Here is a 24241-nt window from a genome sequence, read left to right as displayed (position 1 = left end):
TTTTTGTGATGATTGCTTGTGACTAAAATATTGGCTTTTTCTGTTTACATTTAACAAATACAAATGGCATATAAGCATAAGTGAGTCTGTACACTAAACCATGTATATTTGGAAACATCATCTAACTCCTTATACCTGCATAGATGCCCATGCTGAATCACATGCTCAGTTATGTTACAAAGACAAAAGAAAGAACCATTTGGCCCATTTACTGACTTTTAAGGGATATTTTTGGGAAACAGAGAGTTAGCAACATGCTTTGGCCTAACTGGCACAGTTACTTTATTTCTGTGAAAAGGAACTTGGGATACAGGGACATCAAAGTCATGGTGCTGATGTGAAATATCACATCAGTATTAGCCTACACCTCTTCAATGGACAATCATGCATTAAAAACACTCTTGTAAACACTGAACGGTAAATGATGTGAAAGATCCAGTAGTAGCACACAGCTTTTGGCAATCTGACAGGGCTTCTGAGCTGCTTTTCTGATCTGAATATAAACAGACAAGGGTGGGGAAAAAGATCATAAATAAGTCATAACTTTTCATTAAAATCCAGAAGCAGATGGTTAAGGGTTTTGTTCCATTAGCTTACTGGGTGGACAAGCAAATTCCCAGTTCAGCATATCTTCTAAGACCATGCTTAACTTCAAGCATGTAAGCAGCTCCACGGTAGCTAACAGAACTACTTGGGTACTTCAAATTGAGCATGTGCTTATGCATACCACTGAACCAAGGCTTAATTCAAATAGCTGGAACGGATTTTTACGGTGTAGAAAGCAAAACTGAAAATGCAAACAGACACTAGAAAACGGTATTTTTAGTGCCCAGAACAACAAGAGAGCGATTGTCTGCAAAGGCTTTTTTTAGGACTTTCTGTGAGTCTGCTTTATTTCTGAACCACCAGGGGAGCCAGGGCAGTGGAAAAGCAGCTTTCAGAAAGTGTGCCCAGTGTAAAGGGTGCAGCTTTGCAGTGATTCATCGTCAGCTCCAGGTCTGAAATGAAACCCAAGATGTTTTTCTTCACAGCTGCACGTTATTTTTACCCTTTGTAAATATACTGTGTTACACCTGGATTTTTTTTTTTTTTTTAAAAAGGTGGAAGACTACAGTCATGCTACCCAAGAGCAATTTGTCCAGTCCTGAGCTGATTCAGCTCTGATTGCTGATAGATGTCTGTTGAAGAAAGTATTTCTCCATGGGTCCTTGGACCTGGAAGGAACCCTGCCTTTATTCAGGGTTACTTAGAATCGTGCTGATTTGATGGTTAAATTTAGCACCCACTCCTACTGAAGCCGATTGGAGTTTTGCCAATCATTGACTCCAATGAAAGCAGATGTAAGTTCATAAATAAGTGTATGAAACACATTTTTTCCTTTTTGCTATGCTACTATTTTCCCCATGTGACATAAAACACCTGTGGTGTTAAAATGCAAGGTGTCAGAGAAACACAGATTAGGAATCAGCAAAATTTTACATGATCTCTGTGACATTCCCATAATATAAACCTCTCTATTTGATACTTCTGAATTTCAGAGGGAAATGAGAAAAATTGTAGAATTTGGAGAAAAATCCTCCCAATATCTACATAAATTTATAAGTCAATTTAATAACCACAGCTTGGACAACTTCCTTACAGAGGCTACTTACAGAAAAGGGGTCTCAGGAGAGTAGAGCAGTGTAAGGATATCTTTGAAGAGTTTTCCATGCGTGGTCCCCATCCAGCCCATGGCTGGTCAGGTCGGAGGACATGCTGAGCTACCCGGAACTTTTCTTCTGTGAGGCTCTGGCAAACAAACCATGACACTGTCCTACAGGATACAGACTCCCCTCCTCATCTCTCCTCTCCCATTTCATAATGCCAGTGATCTGAGAAAGAAGGGAATGGCTCCAGCAGGGCTGCAATGTCCCCACTCTGTCCTTAAGTACAAGAGGAAGAGCTCCACAAAGTCAGCTCCCTGAGATAATTTGGACCAACATATGTAAATTTATATTTAACCAAAATGACATCACATAAAGGTCAGCTCATATTGAGTGTATTGCAAAGCATGCTCAGGCTCATCTCAAGCTGTAGTGAACTTGCTCAGTGCTTCCCCCTCCAAAATGGTTTCTCACTGAAAAAGTGGCCCATGAAGGGAAAAAACAAAACTCCCCTGAGATTTCTTACTTTGAGGTACACAGCTGTTTCTTAAAGCACACCTGACATACTTAGTCCACAATATAAATTCAAAGGGTTACACAGCTGCAGCCCTAAGCTCTCTTCCCTGCCACTCTCTATACCCTCTTCCACTTCACATATCAGTGGGATTCACATCTGCTGAGACCTGTCACAGCAGTGACATGCAAAGAGGGGTCCTGTGGATCCTTCTCTGAGTTCCAACTTGGTAGCAATCACTGAGGTCCCAGTGATTCCATCCCTTCCACAGTCCTCAGCAGCTTGCTCCCACTCTGGCTGTCCACACTTCCCAGATGCTTTGCAGAGCCCCAGGGACTGCTTCCTTGGCACCAATGGTGATCCTCATGGGTGCTAACTGAGACACTGAAAAGAGCTTTCAGTGGTGATGTCAGAGTCCCCAACACTTGCTTTGACAAAGCTCAGTTTCCACCATGCACACTCATTGCCCAGCACCGCAGCTGGACGCTGCTGCCTGGCTTCTTCTGTGCGTACACCAGGTCAAGCCCTGCAAGCACAACAAGCCCTCTGCTCCCGTGCCAGCACCTGCCCTTAAATCTACTGCGTGAGCACCACCACGCTTAACCTACTGAAAGGAAAACAGAGGTTTTATTTTCTCTTTTTCCCTTCCAAGGCTTCTTGTGAAAGCAGCACAAAATTCCCCACAGAGGACTCCAGCATAACAGAGGCATTAAAATGCTAGAAAACGCACATAGGCCAAAATATCCCTGGGGTGCTCACACAGGCTCTCGCACAGCTGCTTAGCAAACTGGGCTGGGAAGCTGCTTCCCCAGCAAATACACCAATAAGTAAATAAATGGGTGGGTGGGTAAGTAACTCAGTGCTTAGTTATAACCTGAGTCACTCCCCCACCCACGTGGGGTGGCTGTGTGAACGCAATGTTCGCCCACAGCCAGGGTGGGAGCAAGCTGCTGAGGTCTGTGGAAGGGAGGGAAATGGCTCAGGACCTGTGCTGCTGGCTAAAGCTGGCTTAAGCTGACGCTGAAGTCATGGTGACAGTCTGTTTACCTTTTCTATAAGGTGAGTGTGAAAAGCAGTCATAAGAAGACAAAAGAAAAGAAAAAAAGGAAAATCAAAGTCCTCACTGGGCCACACAGTCATGGAGGTGCACTGCTCCATGCTGGGCTATGCAGGGGCAACTAAACCTGTCTGAACAGCCCCAAGAGACCAGGGCTGCACTGTGGCTGGGCTTGGGGCAGCCCCATGCTAACACACCCCCTCAGCATCCAAAACAGGGGCAGACACTGCTGTGTGGGGTGCCCTGAGCCCAGTGGTGCTCAGGGGTGCATGGGGCCGGCTCAGGGGTCGCTCAGAGATGTCACATCATGGCACGTAGATGTGCCTCTGGTTCCTTCCTCCAGCAAAAGGAGAAAGCAAACACCACATGCCAACACATGCAATGTTGTTGGCTTTCTGTAAGCAAAAGAAAAGATGCTTGTTTATTGAGTTGTATATGCAGCAGCCACTCATTTTCAATCACACAATAATTTTTGCTAGTTGAAACAATCTTTTTTTTTTTTTTTTGCTTAACTTTCCCCAGCTATCTTGTGGTCCACAGCTGCTTCAAGCCTTAAGGCCATCATGGCAAATTAAAGCAGTCAACGTCTGGCTCACTAGAGGCCAGTCAAGCTATAAATATTACCAGCCTGGCTCTTTGTGTTCACAGTGTGGGGAAACAGCTGGTTTAAGTTTGACTGCACGTTGTCATTTCTCCGTTAGTGCAAACACTTCAATATTTCTTATGTGTGAGATTGGAGTGAAGAAAGGGAAAGAAGGGAAGGGGGTCACTAAAAGCCAAAGCTAAGAAACGATGTTCTGTATATACATAATTTGCTGCTTGGGAGAAGGCTGAAGTCTGACATGGTGATAGCTAGGCCAAAGCCACAATGACTTCCCAGCTGGCCTATAACTTTCAGGACCTATTTTCTCTTGTTTTTCTTTTATTATTTTTATAGAAATTCTATTATAATGGTAACAGATTACATTTCTCAAATTGTATTTCATTTCAAGAGCTTGTAAGACTGTTGTATTTGTGGTTTCATAAAATATGAAAGACCATGAGACAGGGCCCTTCCCAAACCACATATGCCTTCTTTTGTGGGCAGGGATCGTATAGAAAGTTAGCAAAGTAGAACATGCCAGGCATAAACAGAAGTGACATCTTGTATGGAAACCATAATCCCTCATGTCTGTGGAATGTCTGCTGATTTTCGTGATTAGCATTATCGGGTTTGTGAGGCTGATGGGTGCAAAACCGTCAAGCCAACGATTAGCCACTTTTTCTTACTCACCTTCTGCTTTGTCTTAAAATGCTATTCCCAAAATTTAAACACTGAACACCTCCACTACCCTGATCAAAATAAACCACTGATTAATGAAGGAAGAGAAGACTCCTCTCCAATCACACTGGATCAGAGACAACCTACCTACTGACAGTGCCTGTGCCATGCCAGCCCAGGGGAACACCACAACCATCGGTTCTAAATGCACTAGACACAGCAAATACTGTGCTGGAAATAAAGCAGTAATGATAGCAATAGTCATAAATAATAACAGTGATCATAACTCTTGTGGGGTTCTATGTAATTATTTTAAGACTAATTTTATATTTCACTACCCATATGAGAGCTTTTGGTTGCTTAGCACTTTTGAAATTGTGGCTATCCTCACTTCCCTCTTAAACTCCTGAAGCTAAGCACACAATTTAAGCATCAGTGGTCAATCCAAAATGTAACCATGCCAATTATGAATGAACACATTATTCCAGAGTGGAAAGCTTCTTAGATAGCACCTGCCAGCCCAGTACCCCCTGAAAAGCTGCAGAAAAGTAGCTGTAGTAGTGGTGAGCTAGGTTTGTTTTTCTCCTTGGCAACATTTGCCTCAAGAACAGAGCCAAACCGTGCACATACACATACATGCACGCACTTATGTTAAGCTGGTGGATTTTCAGAGCAAAGAGGAACTTCTTGAAGTAGTCACACATAAAGCCTTACATGGAGAAGATCCTGAATTTGCAGTTTTTGCAGTTTGGTAGACTGCCACTCCACCAACCACCCAGTGAGTGGGGAAAAAAGATTATCAGTCTGAGATAACTAAAACCACATCTTTTTAGGCAAGATTAATGTTACTTTATATAGGCAGCTCCAATAAGTGCATTAAGAAAGTCATCCTCTTAAGAGAGATCACCCATCTTTGCTGTGGACTGACGTAGGCATTGACTCAGTCCCTGTTGGAGACAGAGGATAGAGTCCCATTGACTGCAGTGGGTTTTGGACCATGCTTGTTGTTTAGTCTGAGCTGAGGTTTACCAAGAATACCAGGGTTGCATGCCGGTGGTACACCACCAGATGTGGAAGGGATGGCACCGAGCCTCAGCCATGGGGTTGTGCTCCAGGGATGGAAAAAGCTATGCCCTTGAAAAACAAGTGATGTCAGGATGATACCGCAGATCAACCCTGTTTCTCCATGTGTTGGACACATGCAAGGTGTGCAAATACTCTAACTAGATCCACCAGTATCATACCACAGACTGGGGCGTAATGCAGAGGTGCATCATCTAGCTTAAAGTACACCAGCCTGGATCCTGGGATCAGGATGGTTCTGTTGTGGTAGCAATATCGAGTTCCATATGGATGAATGCACCCTCCTTAATGGCTGGGCATATCAGCTGGCACATGCCTAGACTGTGCAAGGTACCTCAAGTGCTACCCATTCAAACTTACTGGTTTGTATAGCACAAAATAGCTATCACTTAGGAGACTTTACATCAAGGGGAAAACAAAAAACAAACAAAAACAACAAAAACAAACAACAAAAAAACCCAAAAAACAAACAACAAAAACTTGAGGTCACTCTGGACTCTGACAAGTCCACCTGTGTGTCAGATCTACTCAACACAGCTAGTACAGAGGCGCTTTGATGAAAATTTAGAACAGTAACATGCAAAGAAAAATTGTATTTCCCAAAAGAGCCAGAACAAAAGATGTATTAAATGATAATTTCATTCTCAAATGGTTTTCAAGCAACAATTGGTACTATTTAAAAAAACATTTAGCACATGATTAAATCTTAATGAGAACTAATTATTTCTGGCATTTCTTTAAGACTTCTGTATCAGCCAAGCTGATGTTGGAAAACTTCTGCTGTGCTTTCACTGCAGCTAACTTTCAAAATGCTTTTTCAATGAAATCATCACACTGCTCACAGCAAGTGAAATTTATCTGTGGCCCGAATAAGACTCTACGTTCCACTTCAGCCTCCCTTAAAAAGATTGATTACCAACCGGTAAATGTAGTTCTTCCACACTACCTTTGTATAATCCCACCCATGGGCATGGTAGGAGTCCCATGGGTGAGTGTATTCAGAGACCACTGAGTAATCCATGGATTTAAATGTTGTTTAAGCAGTACCCAGGGCCTCATGAGAGCACTTCCAAATGAGTGAATTTCACTCTAAATGTATAACATGAATTGCACTCATTCGTTGTAATAGAATTGCTCATACTTAATTTGATAAAACGTGTAAAGAATAATAAGAAGAAAAGTAAGTAACTATGACATATGCAACCTCCAGATTTATATTACAGTTCTTTACTATAACAGGGTGAATCTTTTGGTCTGACTCAAGAGCAATAAATAGCAGGAAACAATATTATTACATTCAGGTGAAAGACTGACTATCTGGTGGCACAAAGGGTCTCATTAGATTTATGTACCTGGAAGAAATATAATGGCTGTACCAACATAATGGATTTGAAGAAACTCAATTTGATACCACCTGTGACAACCTGCATTATATATGCAACAACAGCAAGGTAAATGACAGCTTTAATTTAAACTTTTCTTGCTTTATTTAATTTAAGGTAGGCCCTTAAGCTATATTATCTGATGCTGTGCAGCAGGGTTTAACTTTAAAAATACTGTTATTGTTAAAGAAAACTGCATAGCAAATCCCTCTGCAGCACACTGAAAATAACTCTTTCACTTCATACTAATGTTATTTTTTCAGTATTCACAAGAACATCAGTTTTGGGACTGTTACATTTTGAGATTTAATGTAGGGCAATTACAACAAAAGTTTATCTAGGGAAAGTCTTAGAAGAGTGAGTACATTTCTGCTGTGAGTGGGTACTTAATTGTTGATGTGCAAGAGGTTTAGTACGCTCCTGAAATTTTATACCCCCCTTCCAGACGACAGAATATATGGCCAGGAAGCAGCCTAACACAGTGAGAAGGGAGAGCTGGACAGCAAAAAATCAAAATGCTAACTATTCTCTGGTTACCACTTTGTGGGGTCTAGTTCCCTGTTTTGCATCCACTTTACACTGTATTATTCAGACCCAGGCTCCCCTGTCGGAAGATGATTACAAAGGATACTCTGGAGATCCTAGAGGTAGCACTTCTATGGCTCTGCAGTGTGGCTGTGTTATTTTAGACTCCTTTGGGACAAGCCAGATTTTAAAATAGGTGTAAACAGAGAAGGTACAGTTTTATTAAAAATGTAAAGCAGCTTCAAGCTCTACAGCTACTGCTTGTGTTAACGTTTACCATATGAAGCATTTTTAAGAACTGAGCATTTCATTTAAGGAAATAAATTTATGGACTGCAAATGATCAGGGTGGGGGAGGCTTCTGCAGCAAAGAAAATGCAAAATAGCCTAGAGAATGGCAGGATACCACTAATCTGCACATATAAATTGCGGCTGATATTATGTATGTGACGAACAGCAGATAGTCTGTCAGGAAACCAGTGAAACACCAACATATAAATGGCAAAGGCCTAGAGGGACTTCAGGAAGGAAAAAAATGGTTTTCAGATTTGTAAGAAAGAGATGCATACATCACACTGAGTTGTAGTGACTTCCGTATCACCAGTGCTAATCAAAATATCAGAATATTTGTTATGATTATTTAGCAATAATGTATTGCTGATAAGTAATTCCATTTTATGCAGGCTTGAGTGATACACACTTTTTTTCTATAACTGGCAGGAATATCACATACTAGGAAACATTACAATTCTCAAAGTATTAACACCATATATTTTATATACACACATACATATGAAAGAGAAAAGATGTCCCTGCCTATGGCAGAGGGGTTGGACTAGATGATCTTTGAAGGTCCCTTCCAACCCAAACCATTTTATGATTTATGATTTTTATGAGTTTTAGAAATGCTATAACATATTTATATTTGTTACTTGGCAATATTAGTTCTCCATTAAAGAGGTAAGATCTATTTTTTTCAGGCATGTCTTAGGCCTTATAAAATAATAGTTTTCTGATGAAATAAAAAGTGTTATGTTGATTATAATAATATAATTGTGTTAAGTATAAGTGTGCAATATATGCACAATTATTTTTTTTTTTTTGTACTCTTAATCTGGTAGCCTATAAGTGATTTTTTTTTGTTTGTTTATTTTTCAGCATAATGTAATGTTTTAGGAACTGCAGTGAAGTGTGAATCTTCCTTGTTTTCTCCAGTGAGCAACTCTGCATTGCTCTGTCACTGGGGGAGGCTGTCAAATCCAAGATTAATAAATGAAACCCTGTGTCCAATGCTTCAGGTTATTTCAAATTCAATAGAGAAAGAATTACATTTCTTCTCATTATATTTTCAGCCAGAATGTGCCCTTTAGAAAGCCAGTGTTCTAATCAAAAACATTTTGCAGTTCAGAGCAGTAACTTATACAGCCTCTTCTGGCAGCGCAGCCCATGTGCCAGCTCACACGCCAGTTGATACTGGGAAAGAAAGGCCACTGCTGAGCTGTTCACTTTCTAATGATGGACACATTAAGCATCTCTGAGTGATGCTGTCCAGAGAAAAATGAAGAACTTACTTACTTAGTCTACATTTGCTGCTCAGCTGATTTGCGCTAAACTCCAAGTCCTAATGATGGAGTAGGTAGACTTAATGCTATTTTTTTAGAGAGGACGTGCACAAAATTTCTTCTTTTCATCTCTTCTGTAACGGTGGTCAGGATGGTGCAACAGTGTGTCACTGGGGAAACTCCTGGGTGCCACCTCTTTATAACAATTAGCAGTTCCACTGGAAAAGTATGAATCACAATTATGCCTCAGAATCAAAGAATTGTCTAGTTTGGAAAAGACCTTTAAGATCATAAAGTCCAATCATTAACCCAACACTGACAAGTCCCTGACTAAACCATGGCCCTAAGCACTATGTCTACATGACTCTTAAATACCTCCAGGGTTGGGGACTCCACCACTGCCCTGGGCAATGTGTTCCAATGCGTGATAACCCTTTCAGTAAAGAAATTCTTCCTAATATCTAATCTAAACTTTCCTTGGCACAATTTGAGGCCATTTCCTCTCATCCTATCACTTATTACTTGGGAGAAGAGACCAGCCCCAACCTCTCTACATCCTCCTTTCAGGTAGTTGTAGAGAGTGATAAGGTTTCCCCTCAGCCTCTTTTTCTCCAGGCTAAACAACTCCAGTTCTCTCAGTAGCTCCTCATAAGATGTGCTCACGATGAATCAAAAAAGATTGATTTAAAGACAACTCCCCCGATGCTCAGATTATATATATCCTTGCAAAAGTAGATGCCTTTTCTGCCAGTAAAAGTGCAGACCATATGCATAAACATTTTATGCAGCTAGTGTGGAGACCAGGACACCTCTCAAGGAAAGGCAGATACCTCTCTTTGCAAAGAGCAACTTGGGCAGGCTAAACCAGCAGCCAATTCCTGTCTATTGACTGTGCAGGTAGCCTAAGTATCACCCTAAGTGATAGAAAATAGCATAAAGGAAGGAGAAATGATAGGCCTTATGAAGATATGTATGAACAGCCTGTTTAATTCAGGGCTTCTGAATGCTTAGCCGTTCCTGGAAAGTATTCTGAGTTTACATATACAAGGTGAACATATCTTAGATCTGGGAGATACAGACAGCGAGCCCCCCCAGCCTGGGTGCATACCCCCATCCACCAGGCTGTAGAATATGCTGAACACAAGCCCATCCTGTCCTGCCTGCTGAAGCCTGGCTGCCAGACAGGCAGCAACACGTGAACTGTGGGGTCAGGAGAGAGATGGGGAGCCTAACTCCAGCCCTGCAGCTGGGACACGCTGCTCTGGTGGCTGCGCTGCGGTTCCCCACTCCCTGGGCTACTTCTGTTTTTATCCAACAACAGCACAAGCCCCCAGCAGAGAAGCAAAGGCACTGAGCACAGGATCTCTCCCATCTGCACGCCCAAACACACATCCATCCACAGTGACACTTTCAAGCCTCCCTAGATAGCAAGGCAGGGCTCAGCAGCCTCCCCAGGCACCCTGCAATAGCAGGGACGTCTCAGGGTGCTCAGTCCTCTCTGGACCAAGGCGGCCCCTGCAGAAGCCAGGTGCTTTAGTGCCTGGAGCTGTCTGTGTTCCTAAGTCATGGCTTTTACGAGCCTCTACTGGTTTGGGGCGTGTTGGTGTGTGACAGCACATTTTCTGCACCGTGGTCTCACCCACAGGCTATACAGGTTTGCCTGGAGACGCAATTTAGCTGATCTGCCTATGGGCACACATTTTGCCCCTTGGCAAGGATCCTGACCTGTAAATCGGAGAATAATCCTTATCAGGGTTGCTAACAAGGATTAGACAGGACAAGGTTTCAGCTAATAGAAAACAGTATTACTGCCTACAGTTTTGTCCTTAAATTATCACAGCAACAGCCAAATATCTGTGATTCACAAACTGATCTCTGATATTCAGGCTAGTTATGTATTTCAGGAATCCAAGACAGCAAATTCAGGATTCTGGGTTGATTATTTTAAAAATGGGATTAACCAACAATTTCAAATGGATCTGTATCATCTGGACTCTTCCTTATGATCTAGGACTATGTCAAAGTACGAGTCTGTATATAACTGACTGTAGTTATGTATAACTTTACAAATTATTACCACTAATCTCAGTAACAATTATCACTATCTATCTACTCTAATGCACTCTATGGAATTTACACTGAGAAAAACTGTGATTAGTTCTCTTCCAGAAATGCCAGCACAAATACTTAGAGGTAATTTTAGGAAGCAGGTGAAACTGGTTTTGAATCAATACTCCATTTGTGATTACAGGTATGCATTTGCTTAGCACAAAAAAAGAAAAGAAAAAGCTCACTGAAATTGATTGTGAATAAGTTCTGAATAAGTAGGCTCACTAGAAGACTTCCCCTAATTCTTTGTAACTTCAGTTCACCACCTATTTCGACGTATATAAAATCCTTGACTATTCACTGGAAATTCTGATTTGAATTCAGCACAATTTCCAACCTTACCAGTGAAAAGCGCAGGTGTGACAAGCTGTCAAACCACGTTGCCCTGCTTGTGGTGCTCATCACATTCACACAGCAAGTGTGAACAGTAACCACAGTGCCCACTGCTCAAGTTTTTCTAAACAACGGATGCTGGGAGATGAAGTTAGTAGGCGGGTGTTTGTGACAGAGAGATGTAAAGCACAGTCCACTGGTACATCACCAACAATTGTGAGCAACTGACTCTCTGGACCTCTGCCCTTCAGTGACACCAAAGGAAAACTGTTTTGACAGTCAGGTATTTTAAACAGGAAAGCACTTGTTTGGATAATTTCCTTGGAAAAAAAATCTTCATTGTGCTTTTTCAGATGGAAGGAATCCCATAGAGTGCTCTTATGCCTGGGAGAGCTACCAGTCAATATCCACAAATCCACTGCATTTCCCTTTCAGCTTAATCAATACAATTCTCCTTCATAGAGACATTCATTAAAGAAGTCCCAAGACAACAATTAATGCATGGACAAGCTGTAGCTACTGCCTGTTGAGCTGAGTAATTTCCTGTTCCTTTCTGCTCCTCTGCTTGCCTCCATACATGTGCTATTTCTTCACCGTGAGCTCTTCTTGAGTCCAACTCCACGGTTACGCTTTTTGGTACTATGTTTACAGTAAATATAAAAGTAAAGATCAATAGTTCATTCTCTCTGCCATTATGAGAATTTACTTCCTATGCTTCTCTGGTTATATATAGAGCAAAGGCAACTTCCTAAATTACTGTGTTTTGACAACTTCCATTGAGTGTTAGATCACATACACCACATTCTTAGATGGATCAAAGGCACTGCCCCAGACTACAACAAACTCACATTTTGCTAAGTTTAATATTTGCTCTTTCACCTAGCATGCAATGCAAGTTCACATCCAAAATTATTCAGTCAGAAGAAACACAGAAAGGTGCGCTCAGGAGAAGACTGTGCCTGTAGCACCATCTGAGACCCTCTGTAACACCTGAACAGGACTGGCAGCTGTGACCCACAATGTATGGGAGATCTGTAGGCTTCTGAGATAGCAGCTGGTGGACAGGTGGGATATCCTGGGGCATCTAAAATGGTGCTAGATTCACATATTTAGACAACTGAGCTACACCCATCACAAGAAAAACTGTACTTGAGCCATGGTAACACCGGCCTTATTACCTTGACCCATTAACCTGGTTTGGGTTACACTCCATCTTGATAGTGACTCTGGCTGGGGGCTGCGATAACCAGTCTTGCTGGGGAACACGAGGGCTCATCTTTGACGTCTGCCCATATTCACTGGAGGAGGAGGCCGTCATCTCTGTCTTTGCAAGGTGGGGCGATCCGTAGGCACACTCAAACAAGGACTGGTCTTCACTCACGACTGATAACGCTTCCTGCAAACCAAAGAAGAGAAGTCAGCGCAACCCTGTTTCAGGGCAGACATTACAATATACCCCAAGGGGAAAAGGTCTTGTCTACCTCACAAGAAGGTGAACAGCCAGTCACTTGCTTAAATGCTCATTAGCATTTTTAGGCACATCGCTGCTGTTGTTGAAGGTGAGGACTCATGGATAACCTCTCCCCTAGGGAGACTCTTTCCACCAGTGTCTAAGAAGATGCACAAACACATGCTAACAAATACTTAGGAATAGCAGCCAAGAGCTGGGAGGGAGGAGAGGGCAGGACGGGGAAGCTAAGCTCGGGCCTCTGGCAGCCCAGGTAGGGATGTGGAAGGCCACATCTGCTGGGCGCATAAGCAAGCTGCCATTGCTGCTTTAACTGCCCCTGCAAGGAGCGACCTAAAAAGGCCTTGCTGACTCACTGGGAGCTCCTCTTCCTTCCTCTGGGACCAAGGCCAAGTCCCTTCTGGACAGAGAGCTGAGACAGCTGGGCGCAACCTCCAAACCAGGGACCCTGCTTGTCCTGCCAGCATCCACTGCTGGCTTCATGGTAGTGCCCACCACCGGCCCCGAGCAGACACCATGCCCACCAGCTGCCTCCCTCTCTCTCATAGCAACCCTTTCCTGGTGGGCCACCTGCCTGGGCATCCTGCTCAGGCGCTGTGGGAAGGGCTTTCCTGGGCCACCTTCCCTCGCTGTGGCAGCACTGAGATTATGGCCCTCAAGGCTGGCAGGGTTCACCAGGTCCCTGGGATGGCTGCCATTGTGGCTGGCTGGAAACCAGAAGGATGCCAGAGGGAGCAAAGGCCACCTTCTCTGCACACCACCATGGATTTGTGTTGGCACCAGCTCCCTCCCCACGTTATGTGGAGCTGAGTCATAGGAATGAGGTGGTTCCTGGGCCCGGCTTGGGGCCTGCAGGAAGGGCTGATGCTGCTGGAGGGACCCATCCTGCCTCAGCCAAAGCTCTCCAGACATGGGAGACATGGGAGCCGGTCTGGGTTCCCACCCTCCTGCTGTCTCCCAGCACCACAAAGGTTTGGGGGGCAACCCCTCCAAAAGCAGCTTTCCAAGGAAAGCCCCCCTCTCCAGGGGCTACTTAGGGTGAACACAGGGAGTAGAGTGTAAATGGATGATAACCCAAAGTGTGACTCCCTCCACCGGCCCTGGCACCATGGCTCTGCCCTGAGATGACCGAAACAGGCCAGTACCTCCCTCCTTCCCTCCCACACAGCCTCCTCCCTGTCAGCCAGGGAGCAAGCCCCAGCACTGGGCCAGCAGAGAAGGCTCGGCTTGCAGCACGCCAGATGACAGCAGCTGTGGAGGCAGCCAGCTGGCCATGGCTGGATGTGTGGGGGCCAAGGATGGGGGTGCAGGGGGGAACTCGAGCCAGATTCGGGGCAGGGTGCTCCGCGTGCGACTGCACCCTGGTGAGGCAGCTTGTGTGGGCCCACGCTGCCGCCAGCCCTGCCGCTGATGGCCGATGGGGGGACAATAAAAACGCGTGGCCCTGTCAGCGGAGAAGGACACAGCGGAGAGGGGAGAGAGAAAAGAACCAGAGCGATGGGAGTCCTTCGGCTCCAGCAAGCCGGGCAGATGCCTGCAGGCTCCCACCTTTCCCAGCTGCTGGAAGAGGGCTTTGCACAAGCTCTGGAAGTCACATGCTGCCCTAAAAATCAGCAGCTTGTATTTATTCATTTTAAAGGGGTATACATTTATCATTCTTTTTATTTGCCTAGTTTGTGAGCCCTTGGGGTCCATTCTGCTAATATTCATAGTTTTCTATGCAACTGCAAGGGCTGGAACATCACTTTCTTATTATTACTTCTAATGAAAATTGAGATCACCCCTCAAGCTCTTGACTTGGGGAATGGGATCTCAAGCAGCCCCCCAAGTGACATGAGACTCGTGACTGAATCACTAACACTAGCCAACTCCCTCTTCCCACCAGAGGCCAGACACAAAAATCAGACAGCGATCTGCACCGTTTCAGTACTGCTCTTCAGATGTCGTTTGAGTGCAAAGGTCACTGCTGTCACCATTAATCTTAACTCCCCAGTTACTACCCCAGCTTTGCACACTCTTGCCATAACCTGCACCCAGCCACTGAACTGCTGCCTCTTGGGTCTGGGGGTGTGAAAGTGCTTCTGCAAGACAGGAGGGATGCCAGAATAACACCTCTCCCTTTTTGCCATGCCTCTCAGAATGCTCTGGGTCTCCAGCCTGCTAAAAACTGCTGCTGCTGCTGGTCCGAAGCTTTTCTAATGAGACACTTTTTTGGAAAGTCTGCATATGGCTCCTGCTTTTCAAGGAGGTGTGGAGGGAGATGGCTGCTGGTCCTCTGCACCCCAGAGGTTGTTCCCTGGCTACACTGTGCAGAGAAACAGCACGGAGACTTGATGTTCCTGGATGGTCAAGTAGTAAGGATCATATCACAAAAACTGACGTTACACTGGAAGAAAAAAACCCAGTTCTTTCTCAACAGTTCATGAGAGTTCTTCATTAAGATATACACACACAGACTGGCCAGATGACCACAATGCATCCCATGCCTGAGACTATTTACTGCACAGTTCCCTCTTTTCTGCCCAACTGTAGAGCTAATACATGAGCCAAAATACATGCAATGAAATGTTAATTTTGTAAGAGCTAGCTCCAGTAACACATGAAAGTCTGAATTATACAGGAGAAAGCAGATACAAGATTGCAAATACAACAGGCAGAATATTACTCTGCAAACTATTTACTAATAGACCTTTTCAAAACGGGCATCAAAGACTGTATTATGGATATATTTCTCATCCTCCTCCACACAAGTGAAACAAAGCAAATTTATTCTGGTTCCTACTAAAACTGACTGCACCTAATGTAAGTTAATTTACGAATAGGGTAACACTTCTGTGATTAACATAATTAAGAAAAAAAAAGGGGCTATAAATGTAAACAAAAAACCTAACTTGTTTTCCATTTATTGGCATTACTAATGACAGTAAATATTGCTTGTGCCATGGATGCCTATTCAGTTGCACAAAGAGGGAAAGTACACACATTTCAACTTCCCGAGGAGGACAGCAAATGCTGGAAATATGAGCCCAATTAATAAGGGTTGTGTGAATATCTAAAAGATTATGGCAAAAACAAGACAAACATAAATGAACCCAAGAGACAGACTCAGGCTTCACATTTCAGGAAAAAATGCCTAGTTATTCACGGACAAAAAAAAGCTCACTTTGTTAGCTAGATTTTTGTTCTGTTTTAATAGTAAACACTCATCTGTACTCCATCCTGCTGGTTATAAGTTCGTGCACACTGATGTGTATGTAAAGGCTCTGTAGCAATAACTGAGCTTCTGCCAACTCTGCACGCTGTTGGGTTGGTTCTTATGTAGAAGGCTTATTAATGTGTAGTCTAGGGTAGCGAGGATTTCTCACATTTTACTCTGACTCCTCACTGATCTTTGCTGGCCTGTCTTGAAGGACATTAGGACACGTATCAGCCCTCCCTTGAGCACATTACAGAAGCTGAACTGGCCATCTAAGCTTTTGCATAATTTTGAGGAGTCAGCATAACTAAACAACTTGGTCTAAACTAGAATTAGCCTTACTTCCTCTTTAGCCATCTTTTCTCTCTTCTCTCGTACAAGTGAGATTGAGGTTTCAGTGTAGGAAACATGGAAACCGGTGTTCAGCATCTTGTCTGCTACTCCTCCTGTCAGCCAGGACTCAAGCAGTTATACTGACTGTCCTCTCCTTCAAATGCAACCAGGATTATTGATGTCGGTCTGAGAGCAACCATTACAGGTGATAAATGCGGTCCTTGCTTATCCTCACACACAGGGAAAAGTTTTCTCCAACACATGGGTGGGAGTTGTGTGTGGAGGGTTGGCAACTGCTGCCTTTCTTCCTCTCAGTGATCCTAAAAAGTGAAGAATTTCTGAATTTACTGACCTTGCAAGACACAGTGACGCTGAACAATCAGAGCTAATACAATCTGATACAATACCATGTGAAACATATACTATGGGAAAGCATAGAAATAGCATAAAGAAATATGAAGCATTTCTCAGCTAAGCAAGAATGTCTGATAACTGACACAATTTGGTATCTCCAAAAAGAGACAGAAAAAGCCCTTCAGCTGCTCCTCGCATGCATTGTTTCATCTTGTCTCTCCTTGATTTCTCTTTACTAATTTAAGCCTTCAAACCTTAACCCTACGTAAGCTGTGAAAGGAAGGTTCCAACAGCAACATACTGTACTGAACAGCTGACAGAAAGCAGGATGGGTATTTCTTTCTTAAATATGGGGACTGAAAAATGTGCTTTCTGCTGTAATTCTAAATGCAAGCTCCTGGACCAAATGTAATATAAAAATTGTCAGCATTCACCATCATGAAGAATAGTTGCAAGGTCTGGCCACATGTAAACGTAGACAAAACTATTAATACTGACAATGCTTGGCAAGGGTTTTTTACATATGGATGCCAGTTCTATTTCTAGTAAATACTTTTCATTACTCATTTATATGTTAATCTTTTTTTCTCATCCATTTTAATGCTGTTTCTGGAGCAGTTTGTCAACATCAAGCAGTAAGTGAGATAAAGTAAAGCAAAGTAAACTAACAAATATAATAAAATAGATTCATTGTAAGGCTCCTTTCAATCTTGCCAAGTTCTGTACTTTTATGGCAATAATTTTAGTAGTGGATGGGTCATCTTCCTGTATTTTGCATGACAATAACATATTCTTATGATATCTCAGAAATGAAGCCTTTCATTTCTAGTAACCAGTGTCTGGAGTAGTGTAATATGAAGAAAGTAACATGTAACTGTTTACAGTGGTAGGTGGGAAAGGTCTTTCATGGAAGCCCGTGAAGTAGAGCTGTTGGTAATATTATCTGAGGCCAATATTGGACATGGATTTTCTTTATTTCAGCTTCCTTTCTCCACATACTTCCTCTTATGATACCACCAGCAAAACAGCAAAACATAAAAATCTGTTCCTTCATTAAGATTTTTTTTATTTTTTAATCACTTGTACTAGCAAAACCTGGCTTCTCACTTGGACTTTCCGTACTAACGATAAAAGAACAAAATGTCTTCTCTATTTGGTTTTGACTTATACTTCACTGATAAGTTAAAAAAAAAAAAAGAATAACAGACTGACAAATTTGTAGAACAATAGGTACAGCAACGCCTTTAAAGTAGGCATAAAGTCATTAGGACAAAGGTGTTTACTTAATCAAATGCAAGACTACTTGGCCTAGAAACATGAAGTTACAGGAAATGTGACTGAAGTAGTTCCCATCAAGAGAAGTATATGCAAGCTGACCTGTCCTTTATATGCAATGTCAGGAACTAAGGACAAAGACTTATTTTCCTAAAGCTTGATCAAACTTAAGAAATAATTAAAGAAGACAATGAGGTGTGCAGTTGTCTAGCATAATTTGCGTGTGCTGACGATTATTGGGGAAAAAATACTGCAGCAGGATTTTAAAAGACTTTGGAGGCCATTGTAAGCTGGCAATGCTTTTTCTCAAGTTAATTCTGATTAGGGAACAGGCTGTTGTGTGTGTGTGAAATACATTGGTGCACTGTCCCTCCATGTCATCAATCCAACTTCCACTTTAGACATGACACCACTTCTATTCATTTGTATGGCAATCAAACTGAATCATGTCTCCAGGTAGATACTCATTGTATGCGTGTGTATATATGTATATCTCAAAATATTCAGCTCTGTTTTTTCCATTTCTTCCAATATTTCCATGGTTTATTGCTTAATTCCTGTAACAGAAAAACATTCCATATATCTTTTCTATGCCCACTGGCTATCCAAAATCTATCAAATGATTTGCTGCTCAAAAGAAATGCTTCAAGAACTTTGAAAGTCAAGAATTTACTGGCCAGCACAGTCAAAATCCTAGCAGGCAATACCAGTATGATTAAAAACACCAGTATGATGAAAAACACTGGCTACAAACCAGTAGGACACTTGGCAAGAACTAGGAGGATGCAAGAACTAGGAGGATGCATGGGGACACACAAATACAGCAACAACCTCCTTTGAATGTCGAGAGATGCTGCAGACAGTGAAATGTGTTTATTGCTTGTGGAGTCAGCACTCCCACACTCCAGAACGGACCTATTACCCTTGATTATGAGGGACTTGCAATAACACCACAATCGAGAACTTTTAATTAGCTTTGCCATTTGTCATTGCATATATATAATCTATTTTTGACAACGGTTTTATTATATTTCTCCTCATTAATGCAAAAAATTTTTACTTCTTCTCTAATCTGATTTCATGATAATACGTACGTAAGCAGAAGTTTAAAGCTCCACACAGCCACAATCCATTCAGACACAGGCTGTTTCCTATCATTTGTCAGATGTCTACAGTTGGTCAGAAAAATTAATTCACCATTCTACGAAGAATTCTGACATACTAGGACTTATTTTCATTTTAAATTGGACAAAAAACTGTCATATGAAAAGTTTCACCAAAACGTTTGTTAAAAGGATGAACTGTAATCCACTAGCATGTGTTTTGCAGATGTTAAAACACTCTAATAAACAGTTAAATTTGGAGAGGATCTGCATTTTCTGAGGGAAGATTGTTCTGATTAAGACCATGCAATTAGCTCTACTAAGTGTTTCCTTTCTTTTTTGCACCCAGTATCCCTTGTATACTTGATAACATTTGTTATGGAAATTGCATACAATCGAATTACATACAATTGTAACTGAAAGAAAGAACAGGTGAACGTGTGCAAGAGAGCACCAAGTATGCACCTCGGTACAGCTGCTCCACACTTTACCAAGGCACTCTTCTCACTTGCTACTCTTCTGTTCTTCATCAGAGTACATCTTCTGATGCTTTAGGAAGCTGTTTATCTGGAGTGAAAGCCTAATTTCAAACAGGCCAGGAATATAATTTCCCAGCTGGAACAGAGAGCCCACACGAGGCTGGACACCAGAGCCTCGAAGACCAGCGGGCAGTCTTCCAGTCTGAAACTGCGCTCTGCTCATGTCTGCAACAGGCAGCACTGCATGATAAAGCAAGCTGTGGCTGAACAGCCCAAAGAGCTTCTAGCCGAAATTTGCAGTCCCGCTTTAAAGCCAAGTCTTTGAGCCTTGGATTCATTGCATCCAGCAATAACTGATGAAACAAAAGACAAATGATTGAAGTTTTAGCCTTGCTATAGTTTATTAATCATGATGTTCTTACAACTCTCTTCTGACCATTCACAAAAGAAGCAGTTTCACAAGATATTCAATATAGTGTGCAGAACATACTGGAAAAGGTTACTACTTAAAATGCAGTCACCTGAGTCAGGAATTGCAGCACACATCTGGAATATGTTTTCCTTCTAAATCTCTTGAGTCTTGGATTCATTAGATCAGACAAAACCCCACATATTATATTCATGAGAGAGTTCAGGAACAACAAAAAGCCTTGGCAAGTACAAGATAGGAAAGACAGATGTTGTCCTCACCTCCACCCATGAGGATCTTATTGCCAGCTCAGCTAACATCCTCCACCTATGTGCAAAAAGTACTTGGATAGTCCGTGTTAATCCAAACACAGGCCCTGTGCTGCCACTTATCTGGTATCTTCACCGCTTGTTGAGAAAAATACAAAGGATGTTTGGAAAAAAAGGAGAGCCACTGCTGCAGTTCCACTTGAAAAAAGGAATAATCAAGCATCCATCAAAATGATGTTATGAAATTGCAGACTAGGTTCATTTCTGGGAAACAACAGCAGGTGTTTAAGGACTGATCCTGCAGCCCTCTTTGTGTAGCCATTCTTTGGGTTTCACTAGGGCTAGTAATGTGAATAGAGGCCTCATGGCTAAGCCCAAAGGTTTAACATTTTGTATTTTAATGAACAAATTCTGAGACATTATAAATGCAAATGTAGACTGTGGTGCTTTATCATAATTTCTAATATACAGACTGTCATTCCCAAGATGTCAGCAAACCCTATTTTTGCCCAAGCTACTTTTATCACCTCCTTTCATCATAGAGTAATATTTGTAGCATGAGGTATTCAACTCCTGGTCTCCAAGTGCTTCATAAAATGAAAATAAGAAAATCACCACTCCACTATTGCAGATGAAGAAACTAGTGAGAATGACTGAAAATGGATCTCAGCTTACAAAACATATCTCCCTCGTGCCAAGCTCCATGCCGTATTTGGGACTACCCTGCATCTCACACACTGAAGTTAACACACTGAGTAGAGTCGATGAACCACAAACTTCCAGAGATCAGGAAGTGTCCATGAGTACCTGATTTAAAGAGCTGACATTTCGCAATCAATTATTTCACCTGTAGTCTTTATCTGACAGTAAAGTGCAAAGGAATAACTTAACCACAAACCAAGAGTTAATAAATGGAAATAGGAAACTCTTTCATACATGTCATATGCCCTGACCACCATCAAAGCAACACAGTGAGGTTGTTCAAATGCAATGATGAAAGCATCCGTCCTGCATCCATTTCAGTGCACATTCATTGTCCAAGTGATTGCAAGAGGGGTACGCCTGGAAACAGCTCTGACCATGTACAACCACTGAAGAACTGCGCCAGGCTTCCAAAAGAAAGTAGACCTCAAAATTCACAAGAGTGTGTCACAAAGCCTAGGGAATACAGCAGACAATCTGGTGCTACACAGTGATAAATCCAGTTCTGTTTTTCCATCTGTATGAGTACAGTGCTGGCAAACTACTTAATGGCTGAGGCAACACCAGGTTTTATTTACTGCACCAGTAGCTGAACAAACGGGGGTAGATGGCTGCAGGGCTTGAGCAGCACAATGATCAGTTGGGCTCAGAATACATGTTCCTGAATGATTATGTCAACCTTAATTCACCAATGCTAAAAACAATACAGTTGTATCCTGCAGACTGTACACACATTTTTAAAGAAACTGTAGCTTTGTATGCTTATTTTAGCACTTCCATACATATAAAGAGCTGTAACATTGAAGTTTGAATGACTATTTTTTTCAGTCAATACAATAGACTTTTCTTCCTTTTCACTTGATAGTATTGTCCATTATGAACTTTGAAAGCTTGAGGTTTTTTCCTCCTTCATGCTTGGCTGTTCACTTCTAGGGCTTTGAAATGCCTAGAAAACTGGGAAAACTCGGATATAAAACTCCTTTTCACTTCTGCCTCAACCCAGGGCTAAGCTGTTGCTTCTACCCCACTTTTCTAGTATAGAACCTTATCAATCTCAAGGAGCACCCAAATTTCTAGTTTGTTAAAAAATATAAACATCTGGATTTTTTTTCAGCAATCTTTCAAGCAAAGATTTGTTTGGCAAAATAGGTGGCAGGTTTGTAAAGTGGCCTGCAGCGCAATCAGAAGTGAACTGAGGCCACACCTTGCTCTGAACTTCTGTTAATAGATCAAAATCATATTGAGAAAGAGTCTTGAGGCCAAAACAGCTGCCCAAAACCAGACATCAATCCCACCCCTTCTGTATTTCCTCCTAACATCTCTGGCATCATGGGTAGCCCCAGCAGTTTGAATGGGATGTCTTCAAGAATTACTGCATGCATATTTGAGTTAGTCATCTGCCAAGAACTGGAGGCTTTGCTTGAACATGGTAACTGCCCTGGTACTTTGGTTTTGGTAATGTTATTGAGAAAATTCTTAACATAAGGATACCACATGATTTTTTTCTGCCTTATTCAAAAGATTTGTCCAGTGTTATCAAAAGAGAGTAACATTTGGAGCTCTCTTTCCTCCTGTTTAGCCAAAACTTCAAGATTATATATTAAAGTTATACTAAATTTAATATTTATTAACTGTGGTCAGTTGACCCATCAAATGTATATTTGTATATATAATTATATATACTCATTATATATATATACACATAAGTATATGTAAACACACACACATTTTTCGATAATCCTATCCTCAATTTCTGAAAAAACTTTAAAGTAAAAATAATTCATGCTTTAAAATACTTTTCTCTAAGGCATGCTAAGTTCCAAAGACAAATTCAGCACCAAAGTAATGAGAAACGTATAGAAAGGAACGAAGAGACCTTTAACAGCCATTGAATTGATGAAAGAATTAAATATTAGGGGTAAGCCTGAAAAGAGCATCCAAATTAGTTCCCTTTCCAATGGATCTTTGGTTTTTATGAATGCCTAAGAGCATTAGGGAAATAACACTTGGACGACGGCCATGACCTGAACTTCTGGGTGACCCATCACTTCCCTGTAGTGCCTCTGTGTATGGTGTTCGTGCACGTGCACACACGTGTGTGCCACGAACAGGTCACTCACTTTCTGCTTGGAAAGACTGCAGTTATGGGGGATCTTAGCTCGAAACATAGTATTAGGTACCACAAAGAAATTGTGGGAAAACAAAAGGGTGTCCACTGGGCATGTTAGCTGTTACATCTGTCTGGTTCCCTCAAACCAGCAGCCAGGCACAGCAATCAGCAAGGAGAGAGGGAGGGGGAGTCACTCTTGAGCATCTGCAGAGCTCCTTTCCTGCAGCTCTGCTTCCTCCTCAGGACCCCCTGGAGCTGGAGAACCTCTTCCCTGCTGCATCAGGCTGACAAGGGCTCAGATGCTCCCCAATGTTAACTTTCATACACATTTAAAATTCTCACCTTCCTATTTAGAAAACACTTATCACATTCAACATTTATTACAGTAATTTCCTTGCTTGATAGCTGTTGCAAACACTGCTTAAGCCATCTTTATTTGTAAGAACATTCTTATTTACTTTAAAATGTATTTATTTGATAATTTTGAATGACTTTTCTGCATTTCATAACTGGCATTAAAAAGCAAATTGCTTTTGCTTTTTAAAAATTCACTATATTAAGAGTGCTGTCCATTTTTGCACAACATTGTAACAGAAAGTCCTTTGTTTACATTAGTTTTCCTTCCTTTTCCTCAGCCACTTTTTATTCTGGATCTTCCATGTATACATGAAATATATACATATATAGGATGATATGCTTCTCATGGTATTCCCCATTCTATGAGCATATGGAATACTGCTCAGATGGGTAATCTTTTTAAATTCAGAATGAACTTTCCAAGTATGCCCACAGTGTATGTAAAATATGACTTCCTGTCACGATAACCTTTACAGTGTATAGCCTAACATACTTTCCTATAATTGTTTATAATGAATATCTTGATTCATACTTCAGCACACGTTATTTTAGTCATTTGCCACAAAACATGACTAATGAAATTAATACAGAGTTGAATGTCATGGTTCTGTAAGTCATTTTTGTGTGTGCAAAGATTAGCACAGGGGAGCGTTTAGTCAAACAGCAATAAAGTTAAATGTGTGCTTATGTTTAAGCATATTTAACCTGCTCTGCTGAA

The 24241-nt window shown here is 41.9% G+C and overlaps 1 protein-coding gene across 3 annotated transcripts in view; it reads right to left on the bottom strand.

Annotated features, from left to right (window-relative positions):
• The window catches only part of ERG (ETS transcription factor ERG), a 65197-nt gene that overhangs the window by 22186 nt on the left and 18770 nt on the right, over positions 1-24241 (bottom strand). For 2 of the 3 annotated variants that reach the window (XM_010176005.2, XM_010176006.2), the window contains exon 2: positions 12647-12864. In XM_010176005.2, the coding sequence (XP_010174307.1) occupies positions 12647-12864 (218 nt within the window). Of the gene's footprint in view, positions 1-12646; positions 12877-24241 lie in introns of those variants that run through there. The other variant, XM_010176007.2, reaches the window with a different exon arrangement.

The sequence above is a fragment of the Antrostomus carolinensis genome, unplaced genomic scaffold (assembly GCF_000700745.2).
Source record: "Antrostomus carolinensis isolate BGI_N321 unplaced genomic scaffold, ASM70074v2 scaffold36069, whole genome shotgun sequence".
NCBI classification, from domain to species: Eukaryota; Metazoa; Chordata; class Aves; order Caprimulgiformes; family Caprimulgidae; genus Antrostomus; species Antrostomus carolinensis.
Note: the sequence above shows the minus strand (reverse complement) of the source record. Positions and strands in the feature narration are given on the sequence as shown.